Source organism: Coturnix japonica, chromosome 1 (assembly GCF_001577835.2).
Source record: "Coturnix japonica isolate 7356 chromosome 1, Coturnix japonica 2.1, whole genome shotgun sequence".
Classification (NCBI taxonomy): Eukaryota; Metazoa; Chordata; class Aves; order Galliformes; family Phasianidae; genus Coturnix; species Coturnix japonica.
This window is the reverse complement of record NC_029516.1, coordinates 29,996,665-30,024,586: the sequence shown is the minus strand read 5'-3', so window position 1 is coordinate 30,024,586 and position 27,922 is coordinate 29,996,665. Positions and strand designations below refer to the sequence as shown.

The 27,922-nt window shown below is 35.8% G+C and overlaps 1 protein-coding gene across 5 annotated transcripts in view; it reads right to left on the bottom strand.

The window, feature by feature from the left end:
• Window positions 1–27,922, bottom strand: part of MON2 (MON2 homolog, regulator of endosome-to-Golgi trafficking) — a 65,732-nt gene that overhangs the window by 25,301 nt on the left and 12,509 nt on the right. For 2 of the 5 annotated variants that reach the window (XM_015855341.2, XM_015855348.2), the window contains exons 2-22: window positions 26,500–26,563; window positions 22,488–22,615; window positions 21,685–21,816; window positions 19,062–19,191; window positions 18,417–18,514; window positions 17,659–17,784; window positions 16,712–16,906; window positions 15,833–15,957; window positions 15,441–15,580; window positions 11,310–11,463; window positions 9,307–9,539; window positions 7,886–7,967; window positions 7,026–7,207; window positions 5,865–5,977; window positions 4,972–5,076; window positions 4,637–4,717; window positions 4,481–4,554; window positions 4,317–4,407; window positions 3,048–3,149; window positions 433–435; window positions 103–213 (exon numbers count right to left, since the gene is read on the bottom strand). In XM_015855341.2, coding sequence (XP_015710827.1) covers window positions 103–213; window positions 433–435; window positions 3,048–3,149; window positions 4,317–4,407; window positions 4,481–4,554; window positions 4,637–4,717; window positions 4,972–5,076; window positions 5,865–5,977; window positions 7,026–7,207; window positions 7,886–7,967; window positions 9,307–9,539; window positions 11,310–11,463; window positions 15,441–15,580; window positions 15,833–15,957; window positions 16,712–16,906; window positions 17,659–17,784; window positions 18,417–18,514; window positions 19,062–19,191; window positions 21,685–21,816; window positions 22,488–22,615; window positions 26,500–26,563 — 2,469 coding nt within the window. Of the gene's footprint in view, window positions 1–102; window positions 214–432; window positions 436–3,047; window positions 3,150–4,316; window positions 4,408–4,480; window positions 4,555–4,636; window positions 4,718–4,971; window positions 5,077–5,864; window positions 5,978–7,025; window positions 7,208–7,885; window positions 7,968–9,306; window positions 9,540–11,309; window positions 11,464–15,440; window positions 15,581–15,832; window positions 15,958–16,711; window positions 16,907–17,658; window positions 17,785–18,416; window positions 18,515–19,061; window positions 19,192–21,684; window positions 21,817–22,487; window positions 22,616–25,625; window positions 25,643–26,499; window positions 26,564–27,922 lie in introns of those variants that run through there. The other 3 variants (XM_015855359.2, XM_015855373.2, XM_015855364.2) reach the window with 2 other exon arrangements.

The following is a 27,922-nucleotide window of genomic DNA, read 5'->3' as shown; positions in this document are numbered from 1 at the left end:
TTCAGTGAACTGTAAAAAACTTCCTCTAGGGAAGATTCTGATTTCATGTTCATAATAAGTCTCAGAAAAGGAGGAAAGCAGCTTTTCATAAACTTACTTTACCTGATTCTGTGATAATGGAGGATCGTGGCTGAATGTCAGTCCAGCTTTAATAAGAGAGGTTAAAGCCTCTGCTCCCCATTCTCTCATTCTGGAGTTGGGATGCTGACAAACCTGAAAGCATAGCAGTGTTCTGTTTGAAGTGACTTTTATTTAACCAAGATTTAAGTATAAGTAATATATAAAAATTGGACATTTAAAACTGTAGTGGATATTTAGATACAATATTCTAATAAACTATTATTTTTAGAAGAATACAACAAATCTCTAAATGTTAAAATCAGATTTAATACTAAAAGGAAATAAAAATTATTATCTTTTGGACAGACATACCTTCTGAATAGGGAAGCAACAGGAAGCAAGGAAAGACACAGAAGGAAACAAATTGAAAACCACAATAATTCAAGTCAAAACATTCTCCAAAAATCAATATTCTGACTGCTATTTCAGATATTCATAGGTTAAAAAGTACCAAACAGGTCTTCAATGACTGTCTCAAACTCTCAGGTTTAACTCAACCTTGAGCTACTATAAAATTCTAAATTTCATTTTTGACACACAGCCTAACATACATAATCAGGTAAAGAAGCATGACATTGACCAAAGCAATATGTGTCTGCTCTTCTATGGTCTCGAACACAGAAGGTAACTATATAAAGAATGCAAAATAAGGCTATACATTACTATTTCAAAAACATGACAAAATGACAGTGATCATTCTTTCACTCTTAAGTTTCAAATGTCTTTCTTTCTCTTTGTCTCCTAGCTACCTGACAATAATTGTTTTTCTAATTGCTTTTTTTTTTATGTTGTTAAAAACACTATGCACATCTAGATACACAGTAATTCTATCTGTAGTCCTGTATTTACAGTCTAAACGACCTCCAAACAATTAATTCCATCCACATTTCCTGCCTGAGCTTAGGTGGCATGAGAATCCAGTATCTTTCAAAATCCAAGGCAAGGTCATAAGGAAGGAAGATGGTTTGGTAGGGGTGGGTTGGTGGACTGTTTCGTTATTAGACACTGGCCAAACAGAACTGGAGAACAAAGCAGAAAAGCTAGCTTCATGTTAAAAATACAAAACAGAGATATAGCTCATCTCCTAAATTAATTTATTTTTGTTACTTTACATAAAATGATAGAATTTGAACTACATCACAGCGCTCTGAATCTGACCAGACAATCAGAAATAGGGAAGTAATTCTTCCTTCAGGTTGTGTTTAACTGAATTTGCAGCTGGTGCTTTCTCCTTCCTCACTGTACCTCAAAGACGTAAGTTTAAATGGAAATACTGCAGTGCTTTAAAATAAATTGCATCTCCTGAAAAAACAGTGGCAAATATCCATGATGGATAATAGACTGAAACAGACTGCTTACTATAGGAAAACATGGGTTTAAGAGATTATTCTGTTATTCCGTTGACTCAAAGCTTGCTGAAGGACACAGATGGAACTAGTCCAGAACCTCCTCTCCCTCATATAAATTGGAGTGAGGCAATGGGCTCCCAAGGTGTGGATGGTGAACCTTATCTTTCTCTTATCTTTTTCCCCTCCAAGATGACGTCTGCTTTAAGTCATTAAACCTTTAAGTATCCATCCATATTTTTTAATCCTAGATGTAAGACTACATGGAGATGATCTCCATAATCAAGATCAGAGATAGCCAATCCTTAATACTGCTTGAAATAATGCACTGGTTTGAAGGAAGCATCTGACACTTTCTGGAAAATGAGGAAGAAAAATCTCTCTGCTTGCACTGGGGTTTATGTGTCAAGGTATAGCTTGGGGGGTGGGAGCTGAAGGAATGGCTTCTGTGAGAAGAGACCAGGAGCTCCTCTGTGGTAGGCACTGCCAGTTCCAGTCAGCTTCAGAGGGGACCCACTGCTGACCAAAGCTTAACTGATCAGTGAGGTTGGTGGCACACTTCTGTGACAATGTATTTAAGGAAAAAAGACAAAAAAAAAAGTTGAAATGTTGTGCAGCAGCTATTAGAGTGTGCAGGGAGAAAACATGAGAGAAACAACTCTGTAGACAGTAAGATCAATGAAGAAGGAGGGGAGGATGTGCTCAGTGCACTGGAGAGAAGGTGGTTGTAGTTTACTTTTCTTACTCAGTCACTAACTGTCAATAATCTTCCAAAAATCATCTGTTTAACCCATGACAGTAATCAGCTACCAATCTCACTGTCCTTATCTTAATCCATGAGCTTTTTTCAACTTATTTTCTCCTCCTGTCTCGCTGAGAGATGGAATGAGTGAGCAATTAAATGAGCATTTTGGAGCCAGCCAAGGTTAATCCACTACAGTCCTTTCTATCTTTAAATACACCCCCTGCTCTTGTATTTCACTCTTCTACCTATCCCTGCAGAGGATTAAAACTATACACGTACATTCTATAATCTGGTTTTAGTTTCAAATTCAAAATACAAGATTTTGTCCTTGATTAAACAAATTTTTCATCTAGGAGTTAAAATATTTACTTCACAAAAGACACCTATGTTGCTATTTTTATAATAGTGTTCTATTGAAGAAACAATCGAAAATATGACTTCACATTTATTAAAAACAAACAAGAAAACTTTGTTGGTATATCTAATGGCTTCAATCTATTCAGCAAATACATCTTAAAATCTCCCACGATATTTGTACCACTTGAATCCAAATGGATGATTTTGCGTTACAGTAAATAAAATACATATACGGTGCATAAATACTGACAGCATTGTAAAGACAAAGTCAGTAGGAGCTATAGAATACTGGAATTTAAATATTTAAATTAAAATTACAATGCAAACTGCAAAAATAACATGTATAAAACAATACATCTAAGTGCATTTTAGGTTAAAAAAAAAAACACAAACCATTTACGCTTTAAAAATGCAGTGCCATAAGGCAATACCTTACTGCACACTAAGTTCTAGTGCAGCTTCAAAAAGCAATTAGTTACCTCCAGAAGATGACCCGTCAGAGGTCTCCAAAGAATCTCAATCCTGTGCATGTTAACTAGTCCTGTTTCCAGTAATTTAGCAACAGCAAAAAGGGATGGCTCCTTAGTAAAAGAGAATTTGAACACATGACTTTAAGGTAACTTAGATGATGTCATAGCCATTCATTACACTATAATTTGTAAATTAAGGTGCAACCAGTCTCCATTGGAGTAGCATTTAATAAGCTGTTATCACAGCATTTACAGTCCAGGTAACACAGCTGGGAAGTTTCCACAGCATCTGCAGTACTTCATGAGAAGCCACAAGGGGGTAGCAACAGCATATAATCAAGAATACATTCTTCATAGCTTTCTTCAAACCTTGTTTTCAGTCTCACAGCCCTCCAGTTTTATAACATATTTAACTAACAAAACAGTCTCTTAGTCATCACAACTTGCAAAGGTAAAAATTGTTTATGAACAAATAAAACATTCAAGATTCTCCCTGCCCTTTATCTTTCATCTACTCCCATAGGTGCCCTGCAAAAACATGGTACATTCCTATTCATCAAATACATATGCAAAAACTGATTTGTTAAAGCTTACGATAAATCAATGAACATATGTTCAAAAATGACATGCAATGTAATTTTTCTGCTCTTCACTATTCCCATTTCCACTGATTTTTATTCTCATTTTCAACTAATTTTAAACACAACATTTACTTATTTTAATTCATTCTCTTTTCTCTGTCTTGTTACTGTAATTGTCATATATTATAAAGAACATTTTCTGTCATCATTATCTCTGTGGTTATAGATTGAGTAAAAACTTTCAGAAATTCTCATATGGGATCAGATTATAACTAGAAGACATGCTCAATTTTCTTCAATCATGGGGTCTTTAACAATCCTTGGCTGAGGGTTATTTTCTCATGCTGACAGAAATACTATCACTTCTCTAGGCAAGTACAAATTACTAGGTTTTTTTTAATACCTGAGTTGTCATGCTTTATCTAAAGCATATTATTAAAAAAATATTGAAAATGAACACCTAATAGAACATATTGTGTCAGACAGAAATTCTAACCTCCGAAATTATATGGGCTTTTAAAATTTTACCTATTCACAATCTGATTAATAGAAACATTATTTTTTATTCTGGAGTAAAAATCAGATGTGTTACTGCCTTAATATTGGAAACAGTTTGTTTATAAGACAACTGTACAAATCTTCTACCTGTTGTACAACAAGAAAAATACAAGAAGAAAATAGAGAACTTTTTTGATACCTTATTGTTTCCATAGGCCATATCCATGGCTTCCAGAGACAAGGAACAAAGGGCATTTATTAAGTGATGCAAAGATACATCATCAAGGTACCTGAAAAATAACAGCTATCAAAACACTGTCAATTTTGATACATACATGTTTTTTTAATTATAAGGTTTCTTACTGTGAGCTTTCAAAAAGTCTTGATAGTATGTTGGATATAACTGGTAGATCAGTCATAACTGCTGTAGTCAGAACCTTGAAAAAAGAAATGTATCTTATAGATTGCAACACAAAATACCACATAATTGCTGACTAGAAAATGTACAATTTTGCTTACTGTGCTGGGCCCTTCTACAGCTCTTCCAGGTTTTAAGGCACCCCCAACACCAGGTTTCAGTCCCAGAATCCACACAAGATGCTGAAATACATAAAGATGGTTTTCAGCATGAAAACTTCTTCAGGCAGCAGCAAAACTAACATTCTATTCAAGCTAGCTGGTAGCATTCCAACTAAACAGAATTCAGGGAAAACACCACAGCATTTACTCAAGACCGTTAAAATACGCCAGGAGCAGAATCAAAGTATTTTCTATTGGTCACATAAAAATTCAAAACCAAAGTATGTATAATAAGAAATTAAGGTAACAGAAACCATAAATACTTCCTGTTATACCTGAAGAGTAGCCAAGACAAGTTGCCATGATGTACCAAGAACAGCCCCATGGCAGTGAGCTAAGTTGAGCAACGTCCTCATACACTGGATATTTTTCGAAGTCAGCTGGAAAAAAAATATATGTACATTACTCTACAATAATAGCATCTCTAGAGGCACCGTTTTTGACTGAAATAGAGACAGCTTTCAGCAAAGTAGCTCACATTGTACTATAACTTGTTTTTTCTTTTCTTTGTTTTTTTAAACTTACTGAATGGTCTTTATCCACTCACAAGTTTTCTACCTTTTGAAGTTCCGATTCTCTTTTCCCATCCTGCTGTGGGGATAGGGTTAAGTGGGAAACTAAGCACCTGTGTGGTGCTTAGCTGCCTTCTAGGACCCTCCAGAGTTAAGCCATGGCACGAGGAAGGCTGCAATTTTTTACTAAATAGTTTAAAGATCATATCTTGTCTGTACTGATGCAATATATCTTTTTTTAGGTGAGTAATTCAATATCTCTCCTTCTCTCAATCTTCCTGAGCTTGAATACAATTTGATCAGTGCCCTCTCCTCCCAGTATGACATTATTATCAAAGACACAAAGTCAATTACCTCAGATTTAAATGCGTCTTCTCTATAAAATCAGAGTCAATCTTATGACAAAATATATACAAAACTTTCATATACAGGCACAAATGACAGCTGAAACCCAAGATTTTTTCCAAATAACGGGTTCAAGCTGAATAAAAGCTGTTTCTAAAACACGCTGTCCTGGGCAGTCATCCAAATGAAAACTTAGGATAATATTTCATTGTAAGTAAGAATGCTGCTTATCTATTGCCTCTTTTGAGATATACTGAGATGCATAAAGAAGTTAGTAAGTGAGGCAGGTATCACTCACAAGTTGTACTTACCATTACTGTTCCCTGTGGCTGAAGAGCTAAGGGCTGCCCTACTGCCACAACCTGCTGATGAGACTCACTTGAGGGACTGATCATCTGAACATTCTGTCCCTGAATGGAATACGCTAGAGGAAAATGAAAATAAATAAATAAATAAATCCAAATTTAAAGTGCAGTATATTATTACATTATTATATTACAGGGTTATATGAACCAATACTAATTTCTCACTCCCTTTTGCAATACATAAATATATTTTACGTCAAAAGTGAATTATTTTTTTTTTTGCTAAGTTGGTAAGATACGCCTCAGGCTACATCTCAACTGGATTATCGGCAGTTATTATCTATTAGTAGTATAATTGTGTGCTACCGCTGTAATAAAGCACTCAGAAAATGAAGATTTCACAAGTGTAATACAGTGATATCTTTCCAATACAAGACACTTCTGATCCTTTTTATTACTCACCTGTAAAACAAAGAAAAAACTTAATAAAATACCATTAAGTTCACTGCTTCATCTTCACAGAAGTTAGCGTACCTCAGTCATATGTACACTTGTGGTCTTATAATACACTTAATTCATGGGCTAGAGAAAAGGTTCCGGCCTTTGTTCTAATACTGAAGCATTTTTGTTTAGTTTTAAGAGGTCTAATGTTAAATCCACCTGCCTATTCACCAGGTACTTGAAGTTCTGACTACAGAGCAATTCATTTTCAAAATCAGTAAGAGAATATATTCTCAGCTGGCATATCCAGTGATTTACAACACTATCTCAGGATGTAGAAAGCATCCACTGAACTCTTGTAAGCTGAACAGCATCCAGAACTTTAGACCTATTTATACAGTAAGATCTACTAATCACTATACCATTCTAGAAAAGACCACAGTACACTACTAAAGCACTATATTCTAGTCAGTAACTATCTGAGTTTCCTGCAAGGGACAGTTTCAGAATTTGAATGTCTTAATTACATATCCTAACAGATCTTTAGAACGACAGACCTCCCTAAATGGTAAATTTCAGACATACACAAAGTATCAGGGGAGGTTTTAGGCTGGTTAGAATTATACCGAGTAAATGGTGCATGTTCTGGAAAGCAGGCAGTCCAGATTATGACTGTAGATCCTGACTAAACACGTTTGAACAACAGAGGAAAATCTATATACTTACATTTGCTGGACAGAGCTGCAGTTGTGCTATTTAATACAGTAAGAGCATAGTGAGGAGGTAAGGATCCTTTGCAAATGGCAGTGATAAAGGCATCTCTTGATGTTACAAGACCCAGTCTTCCACAGAGTGCAGCCATAGTTAATTCTGCTTTTAAAATATTTTCGGTGGCAGCTTCATCAGTGCTGAAACGGTACACAGTTTACTAAAAATTAACCCATGGCACAGAAGCAGCTAATCCAAACTGAAATCAGTGAGAACTCACCCTTTGAAACTGGAACACCACAAACACCATAGAACAAACATAACCAATCAACAAAATTCTCCAGAACTGTTTCCTATATAAACATTCCTTAGTTATAAACGACTTCACAAAAGAGACTATGAGGAGATATTTAACACTAATTTCAGAAAATAGTGTTTGATAGGGAAAAGACTCTTTGAAAGCCATGCAATAGTTAAAGTTATTACCTAGTAAACAGATCCTCCATTTGAAATAGTGTATATTAATAACAATTGTTGAAACATTAACAAGTACTGAGATTCTTATTAACACTAATCACAACATAAGTAGAATCACTTCATCATGTTGAAACATTCAAAGTAAAAAAGAGTAAGATTTAAAATAGTTTAAATGGAAGTCTTTGAAATTCAAATTAATTTTCCTATAAAGTACAATAATGGCTCCATGTGGTTTACACTTAATAGATCTTCACGCCGCCTAGCAATCACCAACCCCCAGACCTCTTCTTGCATATTCAGAATAGCTCTCTCAAAAAACAGTCAACCAATAGAAAACTCAGTTCAAAATACAACTGAGTACATCATCTCTAAAAAATCACGAGAAATGGAAGATTAAATACCTTGCATCAAGTAGGAGAGACAGTGCAGCAAGAAGACCACACCAACATGCATTCACCATTTCTTCCCAGACAGCTCTGCTAACTTGAAATAAATACATAATCATTTAAAGTAGGAAAAAGATAACTGAAAGTTATTAAAGTAAAATATTATCACAAGCATACAGTGTCTGGTGTGCATATACACATATATATACAAACACACACATACATATATAAAAACACGTGCACAGACACATGTATGCACGCGCTCACACCATTACCATTTAAACAGCCACATTTATAGTAATACTGCTAATGTAAAAAATGGAACAAGTGCAATGCTTATTCTAAAGTACATTTTTAAAAATCTTACAAAGTTATATAAAACTACGTTTAAATGTTTTCTACAAAAATAAGCATAAATGTACGCATAAGTGCATAAATGCGAAATATCAGATAAACAAGAAATATCCTACTGAAATTTTGCAGTGAAGGAACTATCTCTCCCCTTGTCTTTTCAGGTTATTGAATATATACACATATCCAATATTATATATATATTATAATACATAATATGGTTACATATATCCAATAGTCATATATAAATATCCAATAACAATACAAGTATATTTCATTTCTCTAATGTACCAAGAAAATAAAACAGTCCTAACAAAACTAAATCATGCCTACAAGTCCACAGAGCTTTCTTCCTCCCAAAGCCATGACAAGACCCAGGCCAAACATCTGCTGCTTGCAGCACCATGGAGAGCTCTGCAGCATTAATGGAGAGCTCTGAGTTCAGCAGGGACTGCAGATGATGATCAAACAAGCTTATATGGTTTCAGCTGCCAGGTACACAAGTCAATGTGTCATGAGATATATCTTCTGTATCTGTATATACAGACTCTTCATATTTTGCACAAATACAAGCTCATAATACTTCTATTTTTAAATAACTTATGTTCTTCCCATATACTTGTATCTCATTTAAAATCTTTCCATTAAAATATTTGTCTTCTCATCCTGTTAGTAGAATTACAGCTTTCTTATAACATAGTCTTAACTGGTACATTTCTTTCAGTTACGTTTTTTCTTAAGAAGAGTAAAGGAAGGAAGAAAAACCATTCTGGAGAACAAAATGCCCAATTTCTCTTTCTAACATCCCAGGAACAAGTAAAACAGTACCAATTCACCAGAATGAAATTAGACTTAACGTGCTACAGGACGTTTTATATCAAGTCAAGTATTATATCAAGTCAAGTTTTGAAAGACTACTGCTGTTCTGTCACAAAATAAACCAATTAATTAAAACCCTCTTCCAACACAAAAAATATTTACGTAAGATTTTAAAGCAATAAATTCAAGCAACAAAGCATTAACTTCCTTAATCCAGTTTTACATTAAAATGTTGCACATTAGACAGCATTTGTGTTTTCAAATACCTAGCTCTTTGTCTGACTGGTCAGATATAGACTGTAAGTCTTGATGCTCTGAAGACTGTGTTGGTAATGAAGTTGTCTCTGTTGTGCTTTGAATGACTGCTTCTGCTTCTCCCAACTCTCCTTCAATCATGGTAGTGATACCACGGACGAGATCCAGTAAACAGTGAAATGCCACTGACATAGCATAGCCTTCAGGAATTGTAGGTGGTTCTACTTTGTCCAGCATTTCCAAACTGGAAAATCAAAAGCATTACAGGTAGGTATGTAATAGTACAACTAATTAAAAACAGCAACAGAAACAAAGATTCCAAATCAATATCAAATGCTAACAGGCCTCAAATAACCTTGATGATTTACAGCAACTCAAGAAAATCAACTACTTGACTAATTAAGTTGCTAATTAAAAGGGTAAATGAAGTATTAAGAAAAACTGTAAATTATCATTATGAAGTTGACACATACAGAGGCATCACTCAATACATTATTCTCTTTTTTTTTTTACTACACTTACAGCTACTGCAACTGAATATGTCCCAAAGAACATAACCATGTAAGAAAAAAAAAAAAAAAAAAGCAAGAAATGGGTCAGAAAGTCACAACAGTGGAAATACTGTTATAACAAATCGAGAATAAGCCAGATGATCCAAGCTGAGTTCATACAGCCAGAAAACTCTGCTACAGCAAAATAATATATGAGTAAGTATTCATAAACTACATCCATAAGCAGACAATGTCAGTTACTTGTATAAAGAGGAAATGCTGACACAATTCACTGCTGAACACTGTACAGTTAAAAAAAAAAAAAAAAATCATTCTAGAAAGGCAACCTAATTGTCACTTTTCTTCATATTTTACCTTAAAAGACTATGAAGAGCTGCTGGGTTACAAACCAAACAAGAAACAGATTGTAGCTGCCACAACAGCAGTATCTGCACAATGAAAGGTGGTCTGTTACAGAAACTACCTGCTATCCCAAAAACTACTGTTCCAATATATGCTTTACAAAATATTCTTAAACAGATTAGGCATTCCAACTACAGTATGCCAAAGCTAATTTTTATACTCTAGTGCCTCCACAGCTTTCTGCCCAAAGATTCACCTTTCCCTGAGCATGTAAGGCTTTGGTTATTGATTCAACTTTCCTGAAGGAGGCTGCTTGAGGCACATGAGGGAATTTAAAATGTTCCATTTTTCTTTCTACTCCTAAAGGCGTAGGAGAGGGCAGAAGAAACAATACTCATTTCATATTGCAAAAATAGCAACAAAAATAGATAAGGGGTAGTTGTGACACCAAAACAAGCAGTAATGTCAGCAGTAACAAAAAATCAACGCAATGGGATGCAACCCAAATCAACAGTTATATCTTAAGTTCAGAGACTACAGAGAAGTGTGATAAAGGAGAAACAAACAGCTGACAAGACGGAGTAGCAATAACTCCATTATTTTTAAAGGAAGAAAAACAGAATGCAAAAATTACAGAATGCAAAAATTACTGAGACAGAATCATGGACTCACTGGAGAGATCCAAAGTTAAGGCACAAGCTAATTCATAGCATAGTACAGGACACTGCAATGGAGGGGGCAAAATGTTTGTGTCAAAAATAGAAAAGAAAATAAGGTAGAAAAGCAGTAAACTGTAGTAGGTGCACAAAGGTTTGTCACTAAAGAAACCTGCAAAAGACATTCTGAAATTGCTATGTACAACATAGACCAAAATCTCAAAGTAGAGTTAACTCAGCAACACTATGGTAGAAATAAAATCCAACAGATGCTACAGCTGTAGAGGATATTTGGAATGGAATCAAGATAATTTGGACAAAACAGTTCAAAATTAGACCACCTCTCTCCACTGAAAAGAAGAAAATTCATAATATACCTCAACAGTAGTGAAATGAACAGCTCATTATTTGCTAACAAAAAAAAAAAAAAAGAAAAACCAACTTGGAGAAGTTGCAAATAAAAATCTTTGTTAAATATTTTTTCAAAAAGATAGTGGCACTTACTAGGTAGCTTTAGCACTGCCTTGTACTGTTACATTCAAGATAGGTATCCAGGTACCTCTGTATTCAAAGGCAGGTAATACAGTCGCACCACCTCCCATTCCAAGCATTCCTGGGTTTGTCTGTGCTGATCCAGTGCTCCCTGATGCATTGCTTCCTGTTCAGGAAAACCAAGGGTTAAAATTAACCATTCTCACAATCTAACTTTAGTGATCAGCAAACATCCTTTCTCTACACTTCATTTTTTCACTTGAGATACACTGATTAATCTGAGATGCCCCACTTGATGCATCACCACCAACACAAAAACTATTTTTGAGCTCCCCCTGCTGTCTACAACACCACACTTTGTGCAAAATAATCAGCTTAAGCGGTACGGCTGTTTCATAGTAACTGCCTGCCCTTAGTACTTAAAGTCAGAATAAAACGTTTCTGTGTCAGGCATAGCAGCATTCGTAACACTGAACAAACTAAACTTCAGTGGTCTTCATGAAATAATAAATGCTTCAGTGAATATTCAATCAGCTTTCAAATTTAAGGACTATTTGAGTTGCATTTAGATCTCAGAAGTAGTAGGAAAGAGAGGATAATCAGTCCAAGAATAAAGATCGCTGCTAACTATAAAGATTTCAGAAACATAGGGAACATGAAGAGAACCATAGCATCTGAATCTGTTCTGTGCCAAAGCAGAAGAAAATAACATCAGGGAAGAGCCAACCAACAGATAGGAGGTACTTGTTCCAACCCAAGAAAAAAATATATATATATAAAAATTCCCAGACAAAAGGACAAGGAAGTTTGTACATATATGGTTCCTGTCTGTGGAAAGACGAATACATGAGCTAGAAGGATGTGCCACAAGTTCAGGCTCTGTCTGCATAGATAATGCAGAAAAAAGGGCACAGTTCCAAAGGTGACTCACAACACCTACTAACAGTATAACAGTGTGCTCTCTTGTAAGCACACTGAGAAGCTAAATTACTAATTCAGGCAATATGAACACAAGCAGAAACCTATGTATATAATATACTTCAATACAGTAAAGCTTAACAGATTTTAAAATGAAGTCACACTGCTAAACTGGTAAATCACATGCTGCCACTGATGTGAAAGAAATTACAGTTGTGTGATTTTCTGCAATCATGCCAAGTAGTCAAAATGTTCTTGTCAACACGATTCCTCACAGCAGTAATAAAGAGTGACTTGACAAAACTTTGGCAGATGCAGCTTTCACCTTCTATAAAATCACATAATGGTCTGGGTTAGAAGAGACCTTGAAGACCACTTAGTTTTAACTCCCTGCTGTGGGCAGGGCTGACACACACCAGCTCAGGCTGCCCAGCACATCATCCAGCCTGGTCTTGAGCGCTTCCAGAGACAGGGCACCCACAGCTTCTCTGGACAGACTGTTCCTGAGCCTCACCACTTCCTGGTTAAAGAACTTCCTCCTAACATCTAATCTAAATCACTTCGAGTTTAAAGCCATTCCCCCATTCCCTATCACTATGTAAAATATCAGTCCCCCTCCTGTTTATAAGCTCCACACAAGTATTTAAGGACACAACGAGAGTATTCTCTTCTCTCAAACAAGGCCAGCTCCCTCAACCTTTCTTCATAGGGAAGGTGCTCCAGCCTTCTAATTGTCTTCACGGACCTCCTCTGGACACAATCCAACAGCTCCACATCTATCCTATGCTGGGGTCCCCAGGCCTGAATGCAGTACTCCAAATGAGGTCTCATGTGGGCAGAGTAGAAGGGTAAGGGGGACAATCCCCTCCCTTTCCCTGCTGGCCACCCCTCTTTTGATGAAGCCCAGGATATGGTTGGCCTTCCAAGCTGTAAGCACTGCTTGATGGCTCATGTCCAGCTTTCTATCCACCAGAACCCACAAGTCCTTCTCCTCAGGGTTTTTGCAGGAAAGAAGAGGGCCTGAAGAACCATTGTTCTTATCTATAGATGCAAGAGAGAAATTGTCTTCTGTCTTCATGACAGGTCAGAAAACCCTGATACAGCCTGGGGCCCTGGTGGGCTGGTGAGCACAGGTCAGCAATGTGCCTTGGCAGAGGTGCAGCCAGCAGACCAAGGGAAATGATTACCTCAATCTGCTCAGCATTTCTTAGACTGAATCTAGATTTTGCATCCAGTTTTGGCCCCAAACTACAAGACATGAACAAACTGGAGTGCATTCAGAGGAGGCCCACAAAACTGATAGGAAGATGGAGCATTTATACAGTGAGAAGGAGGAAGAGCTCACTACATTCAGAGTGGAGAAATATCTCTGGGGAAACCTCATAACAGCTGCACTCCGCTCTGTGGAGACATCAACCAGAAGACAGCTCCAGGCACTTTACAGTGGTGCATGGTGGGACAGGAATCAAATGTCTTATGTGACATCACAAGGAGTACTGACCCATAAGGAAAGAAACAGGCAGGGGAAGGGGTTATCCAGAGAGGTTCTGCAGTCTCCATTGTTAGAGGTCCCCAAGAGCTGATAAGGTAACACTGAGCAACGTGGCACAACTTTGCACAAAAGGCATGGACCAGCTAACCTGGTGGAAAAGTAAAGCTCAAAAGCCAACCATGTGGATAAAACCATCAGCTGCCAAAGGACTGTCCATTACAGTCAGAAGATTCAGTTCAAAAATCAAGTTGCACTGATCTGCTCTTTGTCAGGTGTGGCCATAGAAGGAAAAGCATAGAAGAGAAATGTACAAGAAAGAAACATGAAAAACATTCAGAAGTAAAAAGGTAAAAAACAAACTGTAGCGATATGCCAGAGAAATAATGACACTACTAAAAGTATGAGTCTGCTGTAATGCTGTTTTACATGAATGAAAAATGTAAGTTTTAAGTAGAAGGAGAATGGTTTTCTTTGTGCGTTATATGATGAAAACTGCTTTTCTAATTTTCTTACATGGATTAAACTAATCCAGAAATAATATTCCTCTAACAGTTTCCATACAGGTGACTATCAAACAACTACTAACAAATGACTTAATGTAAAAAATATTAACATCAACTTTTAATTCAAAGTTCATCAGGGAAATCTGGGAAGTATGAGTCTAAGCCCAGATTTTTTTAATGTTTATTTTATATCAGACATGCTTCAAGATCGCTGGGAAGAAACAGAAAGCCCTATATCAGATGTGGCTACCTGCAAAGGGATTAACAGGAAGACAATCCTTCTTATAATAAATAAAATATACCTAGAGAAATGCCACAACTCTGATTGCACAAGAAGATACTCAAGTTTATTTTCAGTAAGCAACTACTTTCATCTTACAGAAAAAAGCAAAGATTATCTGTAAAACAGATCAGCCTTTCTACACTTTGGCTTCCTCAGTCCAGTTTTGACCCTAAAAATTCCGAAGTATATACTACTACCTCTCAAAATAGGAAGCAAACACACGCTGTCTAAATACTTCAGTTGTACATAGCCCTAAGTGACATCCCTCCTGGTCAGACAGAATTCAATTTACAGTAGTTAGAAATCAGAAATAAATCCTTCAATTTCTTTCTGAAAAGACGTGAACCAAAGAGCTTGGTAGCTGTAAAAGCAGATACAAATGCTACTATGCTGTTTGAGGCCTATGATACATGCATGTAACATCATCTAGAGTAGCAGATCTGAAAACTATGAGGGTTGCTCTGAAAGCAATACCTCCTACTTTATTCTGTTGGCCCAGAACATCAGAGGCAGATATTGGTGGTACGGCAGTAGAGGCTGAACCTTCCTGCCGATATTCCTTTCCATTTTGTTTCTGTGTGACAGATGGCAGCAGAGGGGCACTCTGACAGAACAGTGCCTGACATGGAAGTGTGTATGAAGCAAAAGTGTGGAACTGAATTCCCCCATGAAGAAAAAAATTCACCCACTGACATTCATTGATGATGTTTGCTGAATGTTTACAGAGGCCAAATAGTGGGTGTGAGCACAGTGAAACTGTGGGTGGTGCTTTTCAGCAGCACTGACAGCAACAGTTGATCACCTCCACCAGTGAAAATTTTTATAAGCATGGCATGTGGTTCATTGCCCTATTTCAAACCAAATGTACATACTGAATCAAATCAGAATTTACTATTATAAGAAAAAAGAACTGGAAAATTAAAATCATAATAAGGACAAAGCCTTACCAGTTTGGTTTGGTGTCACTGATGTATTCCCTGTACTTGGTACAAGAAATAGTGACTGGATGAAGGACCCCAGTGCATTCACAATATCCCGGAAAACTTTTGTGGAATGCTGCTTCATATCATAGGACTGACAAAAGGACCTGAAAAGTATTTCACAAAATATGATAGTCATTTTATAAATTGGATACTAATTTTTTTCTGCAAATCAGAATAAACTTCAGTTTACTCCGGATAATCAGCATTGCCTAATGCTTTACATAAAATTACTGTCAAGAGTCTATTGCATGTAAATTTCATCCTATTCAAAATGTTTTAAAAAGCATTTTCCAGCAGAGAAATGTAACAAGATTTCTTAAAATGTAAGTAAGAGGGAAACTTGCTGTATGTTATACCTTAATAGCTGAGGCTGCACACAAAGCCTGTGAATAGATTCTACTGCAACAGCTCTTAGCCACTGTGGTTTGTCTGCATCCAGAAACTTAACCAGCAATGACAGGAATATTTCACATTCCGTCACCTAAAATACAGAGTTTATAGTCACTGAATTAAAAGAAAAAACTTCCTACAAAATATCTTTCCCAAAATTTTTGTGTCATCTTAAGAGTCCAATCCTAACAAGTTTTGCACAGGATCTAAAAACAAAAATACACTCCAATAAGCATTTACTCAAAAAACATACAAAAACCATACCTAATACAGTATAGTTTTGACAAGATAATGGCACATACGCAATTGTATTAAAGGCTTTAAAATTCTTTATAGATACTTGAACAAAATAAATGCTCTACAGGAAACAAATTTTTAAAAGGTGGATTTTTATTTTTATTTTTTTATTTTTTTAAGTAAATGCTTAATACTTAGGAGGTAAAGAACAGATGAACACGTGCTTTTATGAATCTTCTGTCAACAGCTTTAACAACAGAGGTCCAAAGCCTCTGAGCAGTTACTTACAAAGCACAGTAGTCAACAATATTTAATGCCAGGTAAATAATATAAGATCAAAACAGGCTTAACTAAGCCAGTCATGTAAAAAAAGAAAAGTTAATACATTCTAAGAATTTATCTAAGTCCAAAGTTAACAAAATCATATGTGTATCACACAGGTGAACACCAATATATTTCTCTACAAGAGAAAGATGATATTCAGACTTTTTTTCTTTCAGTACAAATCAACACTTCCCAGCCACTAACTAATGCTATTATTTACCACAGTAATGGCATATACACGGCAAAACAGAATTGCATAAGGGAAATTTGAATGCATTTCTTACCAGCAAACTGTAAAACTGCTTAATCAAAACAGAAACTACTCTCAGCAAGCGCATACAGATGGGGAAATAGGGTTTTTCCACTGGTGCTGGGGAAGATGATGTGCTAGAACCTTGTCTGAATTTTATATTTGGAGAGAAGAGCTTTATAACAAGAGGACATACTCTTTCTTTAAGAAGAAAACTGAATTCTTGATGCTGAAAGAAAACAAAAGAAGAATTTGTGTTCAAAACAAATTATTAACAGATATTCTTCAATTGCCACCAGTAGTTCTGATTATGCATCTAATTTACATACACTGTTAAGATCAGGGACCCTGATGACATGCAAATCCTGGTAACAATTAAATGTTCATGAAAAGAGTGGCAGATACTATTGTAAAGTTACCAAAAAGCATGATGAAATCACATGCTCAGGTACATACTTGTACTTCTCTTCTGTATGTTGCAAACCACAAACAGTCCACCAGTACATCATTTCATCATTTTTTACATATTAAGCTTCTTAATTTAGACAACATCTGCTAAAAATAAGATTATGGCGCCTTTGTATGCAGCAGATGCACACAAATCACTGTTATAATTGTTCCTATTTTGCAAGTGTTGCAAAGTTAATGTTCTCATTAAGTTACACAGCTAAATCATCAAAAGTTTCATAAATAATTCAAGATAGGAAAACACAACTTCATATGGGATACAACTGGTAAAATAAAATAAGAAACAGAGCAACGCCTCCCACAAAGTGCACAAAGTGAATGTGATGGAAATTAAGAAAAAGAGGTGGTCAAAAAGCATGTGCTGCTTTTCCATCAAATAAAAGATCAAACATGTAAAAGTCACAATTTCTTTTGAAAGTGGTATTCATGCTAAATTAAAGAGTTAATGATGCGTAAACATTACTACACATGTGAAGAAAAGACTTCCTAATTTTCTCTCTGACAGTTACTCACTTGTAAAAACACTTGTGGAAAGTCATTGAGGACTGACTCAAGAAGTTCAAGGCCAAAAGTTCGGGTCATTTCTGTCATACCAACAAGCCAGTAAGGAGCATCAGCATTAACTAACTGACAAAGATCCTTAAAAAGAAACACAGCATTTAGATTTTCTGCAGAGTCCTTCACTGTATTAATATCCTGAGAAAACAACAAAATCTACACGCACTGCATCCTTGGTAAGTAATAATTTCAAAGCAATTTTTCTTCAAATACATCTTTTACTTAAGTTCTTGTGCAATAAAATAATATATATATATATTTTAAATTGTTAGTATCCTTGCAGTGATTCTGTTTGTTCTTACCCTCAAAAATATCTCAAGATTAGTGGCTTGCTAAGCCAAGAAATTTTTATTGGTATACTGAATTCAATTCTTACTTTTTGTTACACATTTTACATTAATATCTATTACCAAAGACAGAAAGTATGACTATGGTAGCAGCATGTGGCTGAAGCAAATGAGAACTAGATGTCAACATGCATACTTAAGATATATAATAAAACATTTTCCTATGCCACTTTGCCTCCATTTTCCAACCATCCCTCTGGGATACAGCACGTTATTGCCAATTACAATAAATACATATAAGAAGGCCTGAAGCTCTAGTTATGGACCTCATCAATATGCCAAAAAACAGATTTCTGAAATTTCTTACAGAGAAAAGAGAGCACCCAGTCATAACTGCAAATGTGTAAGCAATATGCTGACAACTACCTGAAAAAGCATATATGCATCTTTAGCACATGGCTTCAGTGTACTGACAGATCTTCTGTTACTATTTCCTTGAACTGCAACTGGCTGTTCAATAATGTCTGTGTGAAAACAAAAATCAGTTTTGTGAGCCAAGGAACTGTTCAAAATCAAGTATACATTAAGTGTTATCACTAAGATGTACTAAAAGAATGGCCAGGTAATTCTTCAACAGCTTATCACTTCTACAGAAATAGAGGTTAGACAGAATACCACAGATCATGAATATCAACCACTTCTTTACAATGAATGCCCTCTTCAGAACCACTGCTGTGGTCCATTCCACACTGAGTGTTCTAAGTTATCTTCACTCTAAGTGGCTCCCTCACCCCAAGCTCCTTCACAATACAAACCAAAAGATAAGCTCTCACACTTTGGGGAAAAAAAATAAATAAGATTTACTATTTTATATCAGTCTATCTCTCTACATTGTACTGACTTGGACTGGTACTGAGGATTTCACCACTCGTAAATACAAGTAAATGTACAACTGACCATAAAAATGAGTAATGCCTATGATCTTTTATAACATTATCTGAAAAAGATAAACATTTCATGTCCATCAAAACAGGCTAAAAAAAAAGCAAGCAGAGACAAAAGTATGCCCACCTTTGTATCGTTCATCTTCAGCAACCACTCTCTCAAACACTACAGTAACTACCTGCCGTACTGTAGCTGCTGCAGTGTTATTCGTGATATTATCTTTTGTGAAGTGCAATCGAAAACAAAGTACAATTGCCTGAAAATAAATAAATAAATAGATCAGCTCACAGCAGTAAATCTTCACCTTTTAGATAAGAGTCATGATAGCTGACTGGGGAATATTTTCCACTATCGTTTGCTAAAAGGTTGCCTGAAAAAACCTAGTTCAATCACTTTAAATTTGAAGAACCAGAATAACTCTTATGGATTATACTAGCACAAATTCTCTGTAGTAATCCTCCCAGAAAGTAAACTGGAAGAGGTAATAACAGAAGATGTTACAATGCACCAATAAAACTGTAACCATCATACCGAGAATACACAGTAATCAACTATATAAAACAATTTGTATGGACATTAACATCAATAAGGACATCAGGATTACACAGACAATAACAGGAAGGCTAGGCAACATCAAAGCTAAAACATAGGTAACTTTACACAGTTCCTCTACTATATAAATCACAACACTTTAATAACCATATTGGCTGGCCTGCTATTAGTCCTCCAAATGTGTATATTTTGATATGCCACTGTGCAGGCAGTGACCCAAATAGTTTGCCATTGGATCTGTTATTACCTCTAACACATAACTTAATAATGAATGGTTTTATAATGAATTTTGAGGATTAACATCTGTATATGTGGTAAAACCTGTATTTCTTGCTCTTCTACCTTTATTTTGTGTCCTTGCACTTGCATGAACTTCAGCCGCACCCAGGTATGGTGCCATATGCTGCCATACAAGATTCAGAATTGTCCTTTACTTCCTTTTTTTTTTTTTGGTGTGAACTATCTGTGGACTCCATTTAGATTATGCATTACATCATGCACTTCTGGACTTTCAAAAGATGTTGCATGACTTGCAGGTTAATCTAACTGCAGTGTGTGTATTAAGGGCCTCTACAAGAAAGCTTACCAGTAATTTTCAGAGTTTCAGTCAGCCAGGCTGAAAGATGAATATTCAACACACATCTGCCTCAAACACATTTTCTCCATGAACTTTTCAACACGGAAAAAAAAAACCTTTCAAATAGTTCTCCAAATATTCTTGTGGGGAAAAAGCAAACAAACCAATCCATTATTTTATTCATATTAATTAAGGCTTATATTTGACTAACTGAGAAGCTCTAGTGATTCCAAGCCTTGGATAAAAACATGAATTTTTGACATACTGCTATGTCAAAGATATATTTTTTTCTTATCTCCGTCAGAGCCTGCCCCAAACTGACTCCATAGTTCTAAAATACACTAGTTTTCAATCTGCTGTAAACAATTTGTTAACTGTACAGCAATTAGATTTTCTAGTAATCGTGCTATGCAAACATTTGCCTCCCTCTACAGCTTAAATTCGGTCTTGATAGAACAACATTATTGCACACTGCTTCGGAACATCTGCTACCAAGAATCCTACATTCTAAATGAGAAACATTTTATTCAAAAAACATTCTTTTGCTTTAGAATACAGCATCTAATATGGAAAATTAGCATCATGTGGAATAAAGAAACAAGTTGGTGATGTAGAGTCTTTGTCATAGTGTGAATATTCAAGACTAAATGAACAGACTGGCAAACCCTTCAATCCTCAGTGAGTTTCCTTCCTGCCATCTACACATTTTCCCATTATCCTTCTGCCTTCAGCAAACCCTTATAACCTAGTTTTCATGTCATGTTTTTCCTTTCCTTACTTAAATAGATTAATAACACCTTTAGTATCTACTCATCTAACTTCCTGGGAAGCTATTTCTCCAAAATCTGAAGGAAAGAGAAACTCTTAATACCTTCACCAGAACAGAACACCTTGAAAATATTCTCAAATTCTGTTCCCTCAAGGAAACACAAAACCCTCTTATATTAAACCAGTACACGGAAAGCAAAGAATAACAAAGATGGAAATTTGCAATGATCTGTAAAAAAAATTCCTTACATTAAAAAAAAGGAATACATATATAGAATCAACAAAAGGAAATTCATAATTTGCAGATGGGTAGCCAGCGTAGCTTCCCATCTTATAAATGACAAATATAACAAGATCAGAATACTTGTTTTTTTGTTGTTTCAGCTGAAACATAATATCCAAAGCAGTACATGTTTAAAACTGTACCATAATATTATTTCAGTTCTGACTGAAAAAGCAATAATTGCACTACTTAAAAGATAGATTTAAAGTAGGGTGGGGGGCAGCTTTTAATATTTGCTGCATTGTTACCTTAAGCTGTGCTATGTGCATTTATTTCAGTTTGAACACAGAGAGAACTAATTTAGTAAACCAGAAGAATAAGCATTAGCCCAGTGTTTTTTATTTAATGTCCCCATTAGGTTAGGAATTTGTACCATGGAGGAATTAAGAGTGAAAAGGAAGATAAAAGAAATCCCATTTTCAAGGTTCAGTACAACGCCAATTAAGATTCAAGAGTCAAGATATCTCCCCTCTTCTTCCATTGTTTCCAAAAGCTTTATACATAACATTTCTTTCCGTTTTTCCTCTTGGATATTATGACTACTGTAATTGGCACTAAGATATACTTACCTTGGATAGTGCTTCATCATGCACAACTGTATTGGTTGTTAAAAGAACAAGAACTGTCTGAAGCAATTTAAGCTCTTCAAGACTATTTTCCATGAGTTGCCAAAGCATGTTTATTATGTTTCCTGCTGCAGCCTACAAAAAAAAAAAAAAATCATTTTGCACCAATAATTATGACGTTTATATATCACTGATATCGTGTGTACACCTGTCAGAATAGCACTTTCACAATTGTATGTGACTGAATATCACAGAAATCTCTTAATGTGTGGTCCAGACTCAGGTGGGCTCTTTATTTTCTGTTCATATCAGAGAAATATCAGTATAATTTTACACTATGCAAGCACAAATATATATTTGGATATATTATATTCACCAACTTCTTAACACACTTAATGGCACTACCATATCACCTAATGTTACAATAAATGTGTATATACTTATTTTATTTTTAAAATAACATGCACCAAACACTATATATAGCACCATCATGTCAAATAAATTTTGTGGATATAGTCTTAACCCGGTTTATCAATGACTGTTCCTGTGCTATAAGAAAGCAAACTAGAAGTGCTTTCTTTGAATGTTCACAAATTCCTTCTAGAAATTACTTTCTCCACATTTTGTTTTCTAATGATGGAAAATGCTTTATTTTAAATTACATTTTTAAATCAAAATGAGCAATATATTCTCCTAACTATGTTCAGTGTAACGTAAAGAGCCTCCTACAAAAAAATACACATTCAGTTAGGGTCTGTGCTACTCACACTGAAACACTTGGGAATTTATGTAAAGGTTGATCTTACCTCTGAAACAACTTCATGGGACATGAGTCTTTGTATGGCTGCTAGACACAGCTGAGTGATCTTTGGTTCCTTTGTTCCACAACCCATGAGAAAAGGCTGAACTACCTCTGAGCTGTTCTCTTTCAGTGCTTTTGAAAAGAGACATGGAAACAGCCAATTTTTAATCCTTTGAAGAATACAATGCAAAATCTGTTAATCATAGCTATTAAAATTTAATCTCCAGTCTTGAAAATCTGGGAGTTAGTTCTGTACCACGGGGAAAAGTCAAATGAAGAACGACAACGGGCTGCTAAGGCATGCAGCTGTAACCACCGTTAATGCTCTAATTCCAAGTTATCTTCTCTCCTTCTTCAATACTCTGTCTTTGAGCAACTTTCCATATCCAAAACATCTACTTAGAGCCCATTTGGTTTGTTACAAACTGTAAGATTCTGCCTATCCAAAAGCTCTTTCTGTCTGCGCAGTGCAGACCACTCACTTTCCAGGAGCCTTTTCCTTCTGTGCTGTATCACTTCAGAACTGTACTCAAAAGCAACTTGGAATGAAGGGGAAGAGAAAAATGCCATCAACAAAACAGCAGGAGAATCCTGGACACGTGTCCTGGATACATACACCCGGCTTGGAATTTTCCAACCAGTGTTTTAATGTGAACAGGTAGATTCTTCATTATTTATACAGCATAACACGCTGACATTTAAACAAATATTTTCCCCATAAGAGCAATTCTAGAAATATGAGATTAGCTTCATAAAATTAAAAAAGAAAATATTTATTTAAGGTCAAAGCAAAGTACGGACCAACGAGTGCTTTTCTGCTTTCTATATAGCACTGGTGATTCGTGCAGCCTTTCAAGACTTCAGCTGCACATCCTTACTTCATACACTACAAATTTCCTCATGGCTGAAAGTTGTGAAGAACTTATACTGAATGTCATTCACGTGCATTCTAGCTATTGGTAATAATAGACACGTTTACAGCACAAATACCTCCACAAAGAAAGAGAACATACATTCTCACGTAAAAAATGTGAAGTTTATCAATATTATAATCTTTTATTGCAGAATTTGAAGTTTGGCCATCCATGAAGGTCTATTATTAAGTATTGCTATTAACACTTTGAAAAGAGGCAGAAACATCAAGGTAAAACTACAGAAATGTATTTTAATGACATTTTAAACTGAAACACGACTGACAAGTTTCTTCAAAAAGAATAGGATACAATAAGCACCAATTTTCCTAAGACAGTAGCTTGTACGGGATAATACTGACACATAGACAGCCCAAGTCAGCCACTTTGTGTACAGTTGAAAGAGGCTGATCTTGTACCAAATGCCTCCCCAAAAAATAATAAAACATCAGCATAAATGTGAATGAAGACGTAATTTTAAGCATGTGTCAGCATGAAAAAATGGCTAAGCCTACCTATGACAAAGCCAACAGAGCTCACTCACAAGTGGACACAAATGCTTCTTTATACTCATACAAATTTCTGATTCACCAACAAATTCAAACCATCGAGCAGAAAGAAGAAACATTTGTTTAAAAAAAGATAACATAAAATACTTAAGATTCATGACAGAGTTCTGAATGGCAAAACTGCTTGGGATTTAACAGGAAATACAGAGATTAAATAAAACCAAAATTTTCTACAGTATTTTTTCTTTAATCCACTAAAATCAATTTCACAACAGGGCCTGTACAAGTACTTTTACTTTATGAAGTTGAAATAAACATCTGGTAGATCGAGTTTGGTACCAACTACCACATGAGTTCCAGTCTTAAAATACACAAAAATGTTCTTATATCCAGCTGTGCTTCCATTTTGCCATACCAAAATTACTTAGGAATTTATTTGAAAAGACATCTTTCATAATGAACCACATCCAAAAAGAAATGTAGGGAAAATAAGGCTACTTCACTCCATCAGCATGACCGTCATCTTTTAAAAAGAATTTCAAAAGCTAAAGCATGAATTATCTAAAAACAGAACATCTCAGAGCCACGTGGAAATAATTTCTCACATCTGTCTCCCATGCTATAAATCACAAGCTGATTTCTCCTTGGATTTACTCAAGTTCTCATAAATGAGCTCCAAAGCACACGCAGACTGCCAAGAATGAAGATTCTGAAACTACCCAACTTTTTCCAAGAGAAAGAAACAAGTTACATCAGAAGCTTTTGGATTCCAGCAATTTAAATGTATAACCAGACATAGATAATTTGTATTATCACAGTACGTTTGTCATTTTAAAATGACATCTGTTTTCCTGATACTTACAATTCCACACAGTGCATAGCTTCAAATAAATACCAGGTCAGCTTAATTTAAAAAATCTGATATAGTTACCTATTTTACTGAATCAAGTTTATGGCAAATAATGATAATAATAATATCCTAATGAAAATATATTTTTAGATTAAAAGAATGTCTGGTAGATGTTAATAAATCATCTAACAGTCAAAAATATTTACTCCACTAGATTTCACAGCTACAGCAGCCTTTTTCAGCTAATGTAAAAGTGCTAACTTTCTTCAGAAATAATATTAAATACCAGCTGAGAGACAGCAGAGATCTGGATATTAACTTATCTACAAGATCAGGTTACAACTGCTTCTTCAAAAAATAAAAATAATAATAAAAAAATACAAGAGTCCGTAAAGAGTTGGGACTGTTTAATGGTATTGCGTTTAAATTAGTAGGATAATGTGCGGGCACAATGTTAGTTATCCTTTGTTCCTCAATTTCTCAATGGGAAAAAATGTCATTACCCTATTATCAAAAGTTAACTAATCAAAATAACTTGGGGTGCCTTCTGTTTTTTCAGACCTCATAGAGACAAGCCTGTGCAGCTTTGTTTTAACTACGTTCTTGTGTAAGCCTTACAAATGGAAACTAATAAGAAAACACAACCAACAATCAGAAGGCGTTCCCTCAGAAAGGTAAAGGACTACCCATCCGTGCCTTAAACTAACGATTCTTCACATCTTCTCAATTTGAAATGGAGATTAAAAATATAGTTTTCTAAAATGTAAAGATCTTTATACAGTAATAAGTCAAAGAATGTTGCTTGCTTCCCAAATGGCCAACTGAAGATTTTTCTTGTTCATTTGTGTGTTTTGATGCATAGCTGACATTACCTGGCATAGTTTTTCCACTTATGTCAGCATTCATGACAGCAGTAAAAACAAAGAAAATAAACAAATAAAAAAGAGGCATTAAAGTGAAATACTGAGGGACGGGACTGCTAGTTCAAATACTTCTAGAAAGTGCCTCCTTAACAACATATGATTTGCATACCTCAAAATAAGACGTAATTTTGCATCTACTTCATTTGGACCTTTCAAATAATTGAGCACTGTAAAGAAGTTTGACTACAGCTGGGGCAGACACTCAAGCATTATCACAGGCACATTCAAATCTGGCCAAAGATTTTACCAGCAATTGCTAAGAAGCCATCAATTTACATGCTATTTAATACAGCTGAGGAAAGTCAGAGATAACTGCTTTAAGCACTTACAAAGCCGCAACTCACAAAATATCTCCTGTCCCTCAAGGCAATGGTACATCTTAAATTGAATGACCTTGTCTCTGATTAAGATGGATTTTTGCCTGCCAGGTACAAGTCTCCAAAGGCTGCACTCTCACAGTAAACACACAGATGAGGATCTGCAGAACTCTACACAAAGCACTCAACAGCAGCTGTGGCACTGAATAAGACATGGAGAATGTAAAGCTCAATAATTTCATATTTTTCTAAGTGGATGATTACTTTTTAGCACAGTCACTGAAAATGGAGACCTTGCTCAGGCAGCATTAATATAGCACGAGCATGATACAGAAGTAGAATTTCTCAGTATTCCTGGATTTTTTGCTAGGTACCTATGAATATAGTATCACTGATACTGCACACACTAAAAGGCATTTAGGATTATTGCACATATCCAAGACGTATCTTTAACATTTTGATCTACAACACAAGCTTGTTTTTCCCACTGCACTGCAAATAATTACCTGCCAAAATATCAGTGTTCCGAGCAGCTATTGTTTTCACTTTTATTATTCCTGATTCAGCAGCCTGTAGAAGGAAAACAAGTAGTTTAGATGCTGTTGCATACATCAATATCTGCAAAGAAATAAACATATCTAAGATAAATAAAATTGTACGGTCTTGGAGAAAAAAAGAAATGGCAGCATTTTCAGTGAGCAGAGTTAACAAAGGGTAAATTCAATAGTACTGATTTTCAGAAGGCAGGTTACAGTGTATTATTTTTCAGTCTTATGAATGCAAGGAAACATCACTAGCAAGCAAAAAAACTGGCAAGCAGTTTGTGTACATCCTCTACCTGTGAAACAACTCGTGATATATCATAACTCGTCATGTTCATCAGGTTGAAATGCTGAAGGAACTGAATATTAGTAACAGTATCAATGTTTAATACGTAACACTTGAGCAACTAAATCCAGATAATAACTGATGTGGTACACAGCACTTCAATTCTATCACTGTTCTTCAAGTCAGGCAGTAGCATTTTCAATTTGCAAGCTAACACTTCTATTAATATTTTTGGAACAAAATCTAATTTCTCATGCAATTTGTATTCTGGATTTCCTGTGCAAATTAACTGCATGCAAGCTCTACAAACCTTCCGTTCCCAGCAGTACCCACAGCATTCCCCAACATGCCACCCCACTGACATCAATGCCCCCTGATCCCCATGAGCAGCACTGGGGTGCACCTTGTCACCCATCACTCCCATGCCAGCAGCCCAAGGGATGCTCGGGGACCAGCAATGGAGCAGGGACACCATGAATCACTGCAAGGGCCCAACTCTCCACATAATCATCCTGCATAAATCACCAGTCATGTTTTCTAATGCAATCAAGTGAAACTGAGCATTTCATACAGACACTTTGCCTTCCAAAACTAAAATTGCTGGCAAGTTCTGTGTAAAAAAAATAAATGCAAAATACGCTGCAAATGGCTCCTTTCCAGTTTTTAAACCATTAACAACTTATGAATCTCTGGATACAATCAAAGAAATCTCCATAAAACATTGTACAACAAAATAAACTTAACAGTTTCTCCCAAGCAATAGAAAACATGTTCCTTTTCTGCTGAGTTTGGAAGTACACGTGCCCCTTTTAATTCCGTTCCACATTTCTGTGGACTTTACCCACTAAACCTTCCCACATCTCCTTGGATTTAACATTCCTGCTCAGAGAACTGTGCTGTCGCTGTATGGCACCGACCAGACAAGCAGCCAGTCTGTGCTGGCAGTAACAAGGAAGTGACAGCACGTAGCTCTGCCAAAGAGAACCATTCCCCTCCATCTGAACCCTATTCCAACAAGATTTCCCAGAAAGACAAGACAAAGATGACTGCGCTAATGAAGCATCTGATTTTGAATTTAAGATTTCATAAAGGTTATTTCTC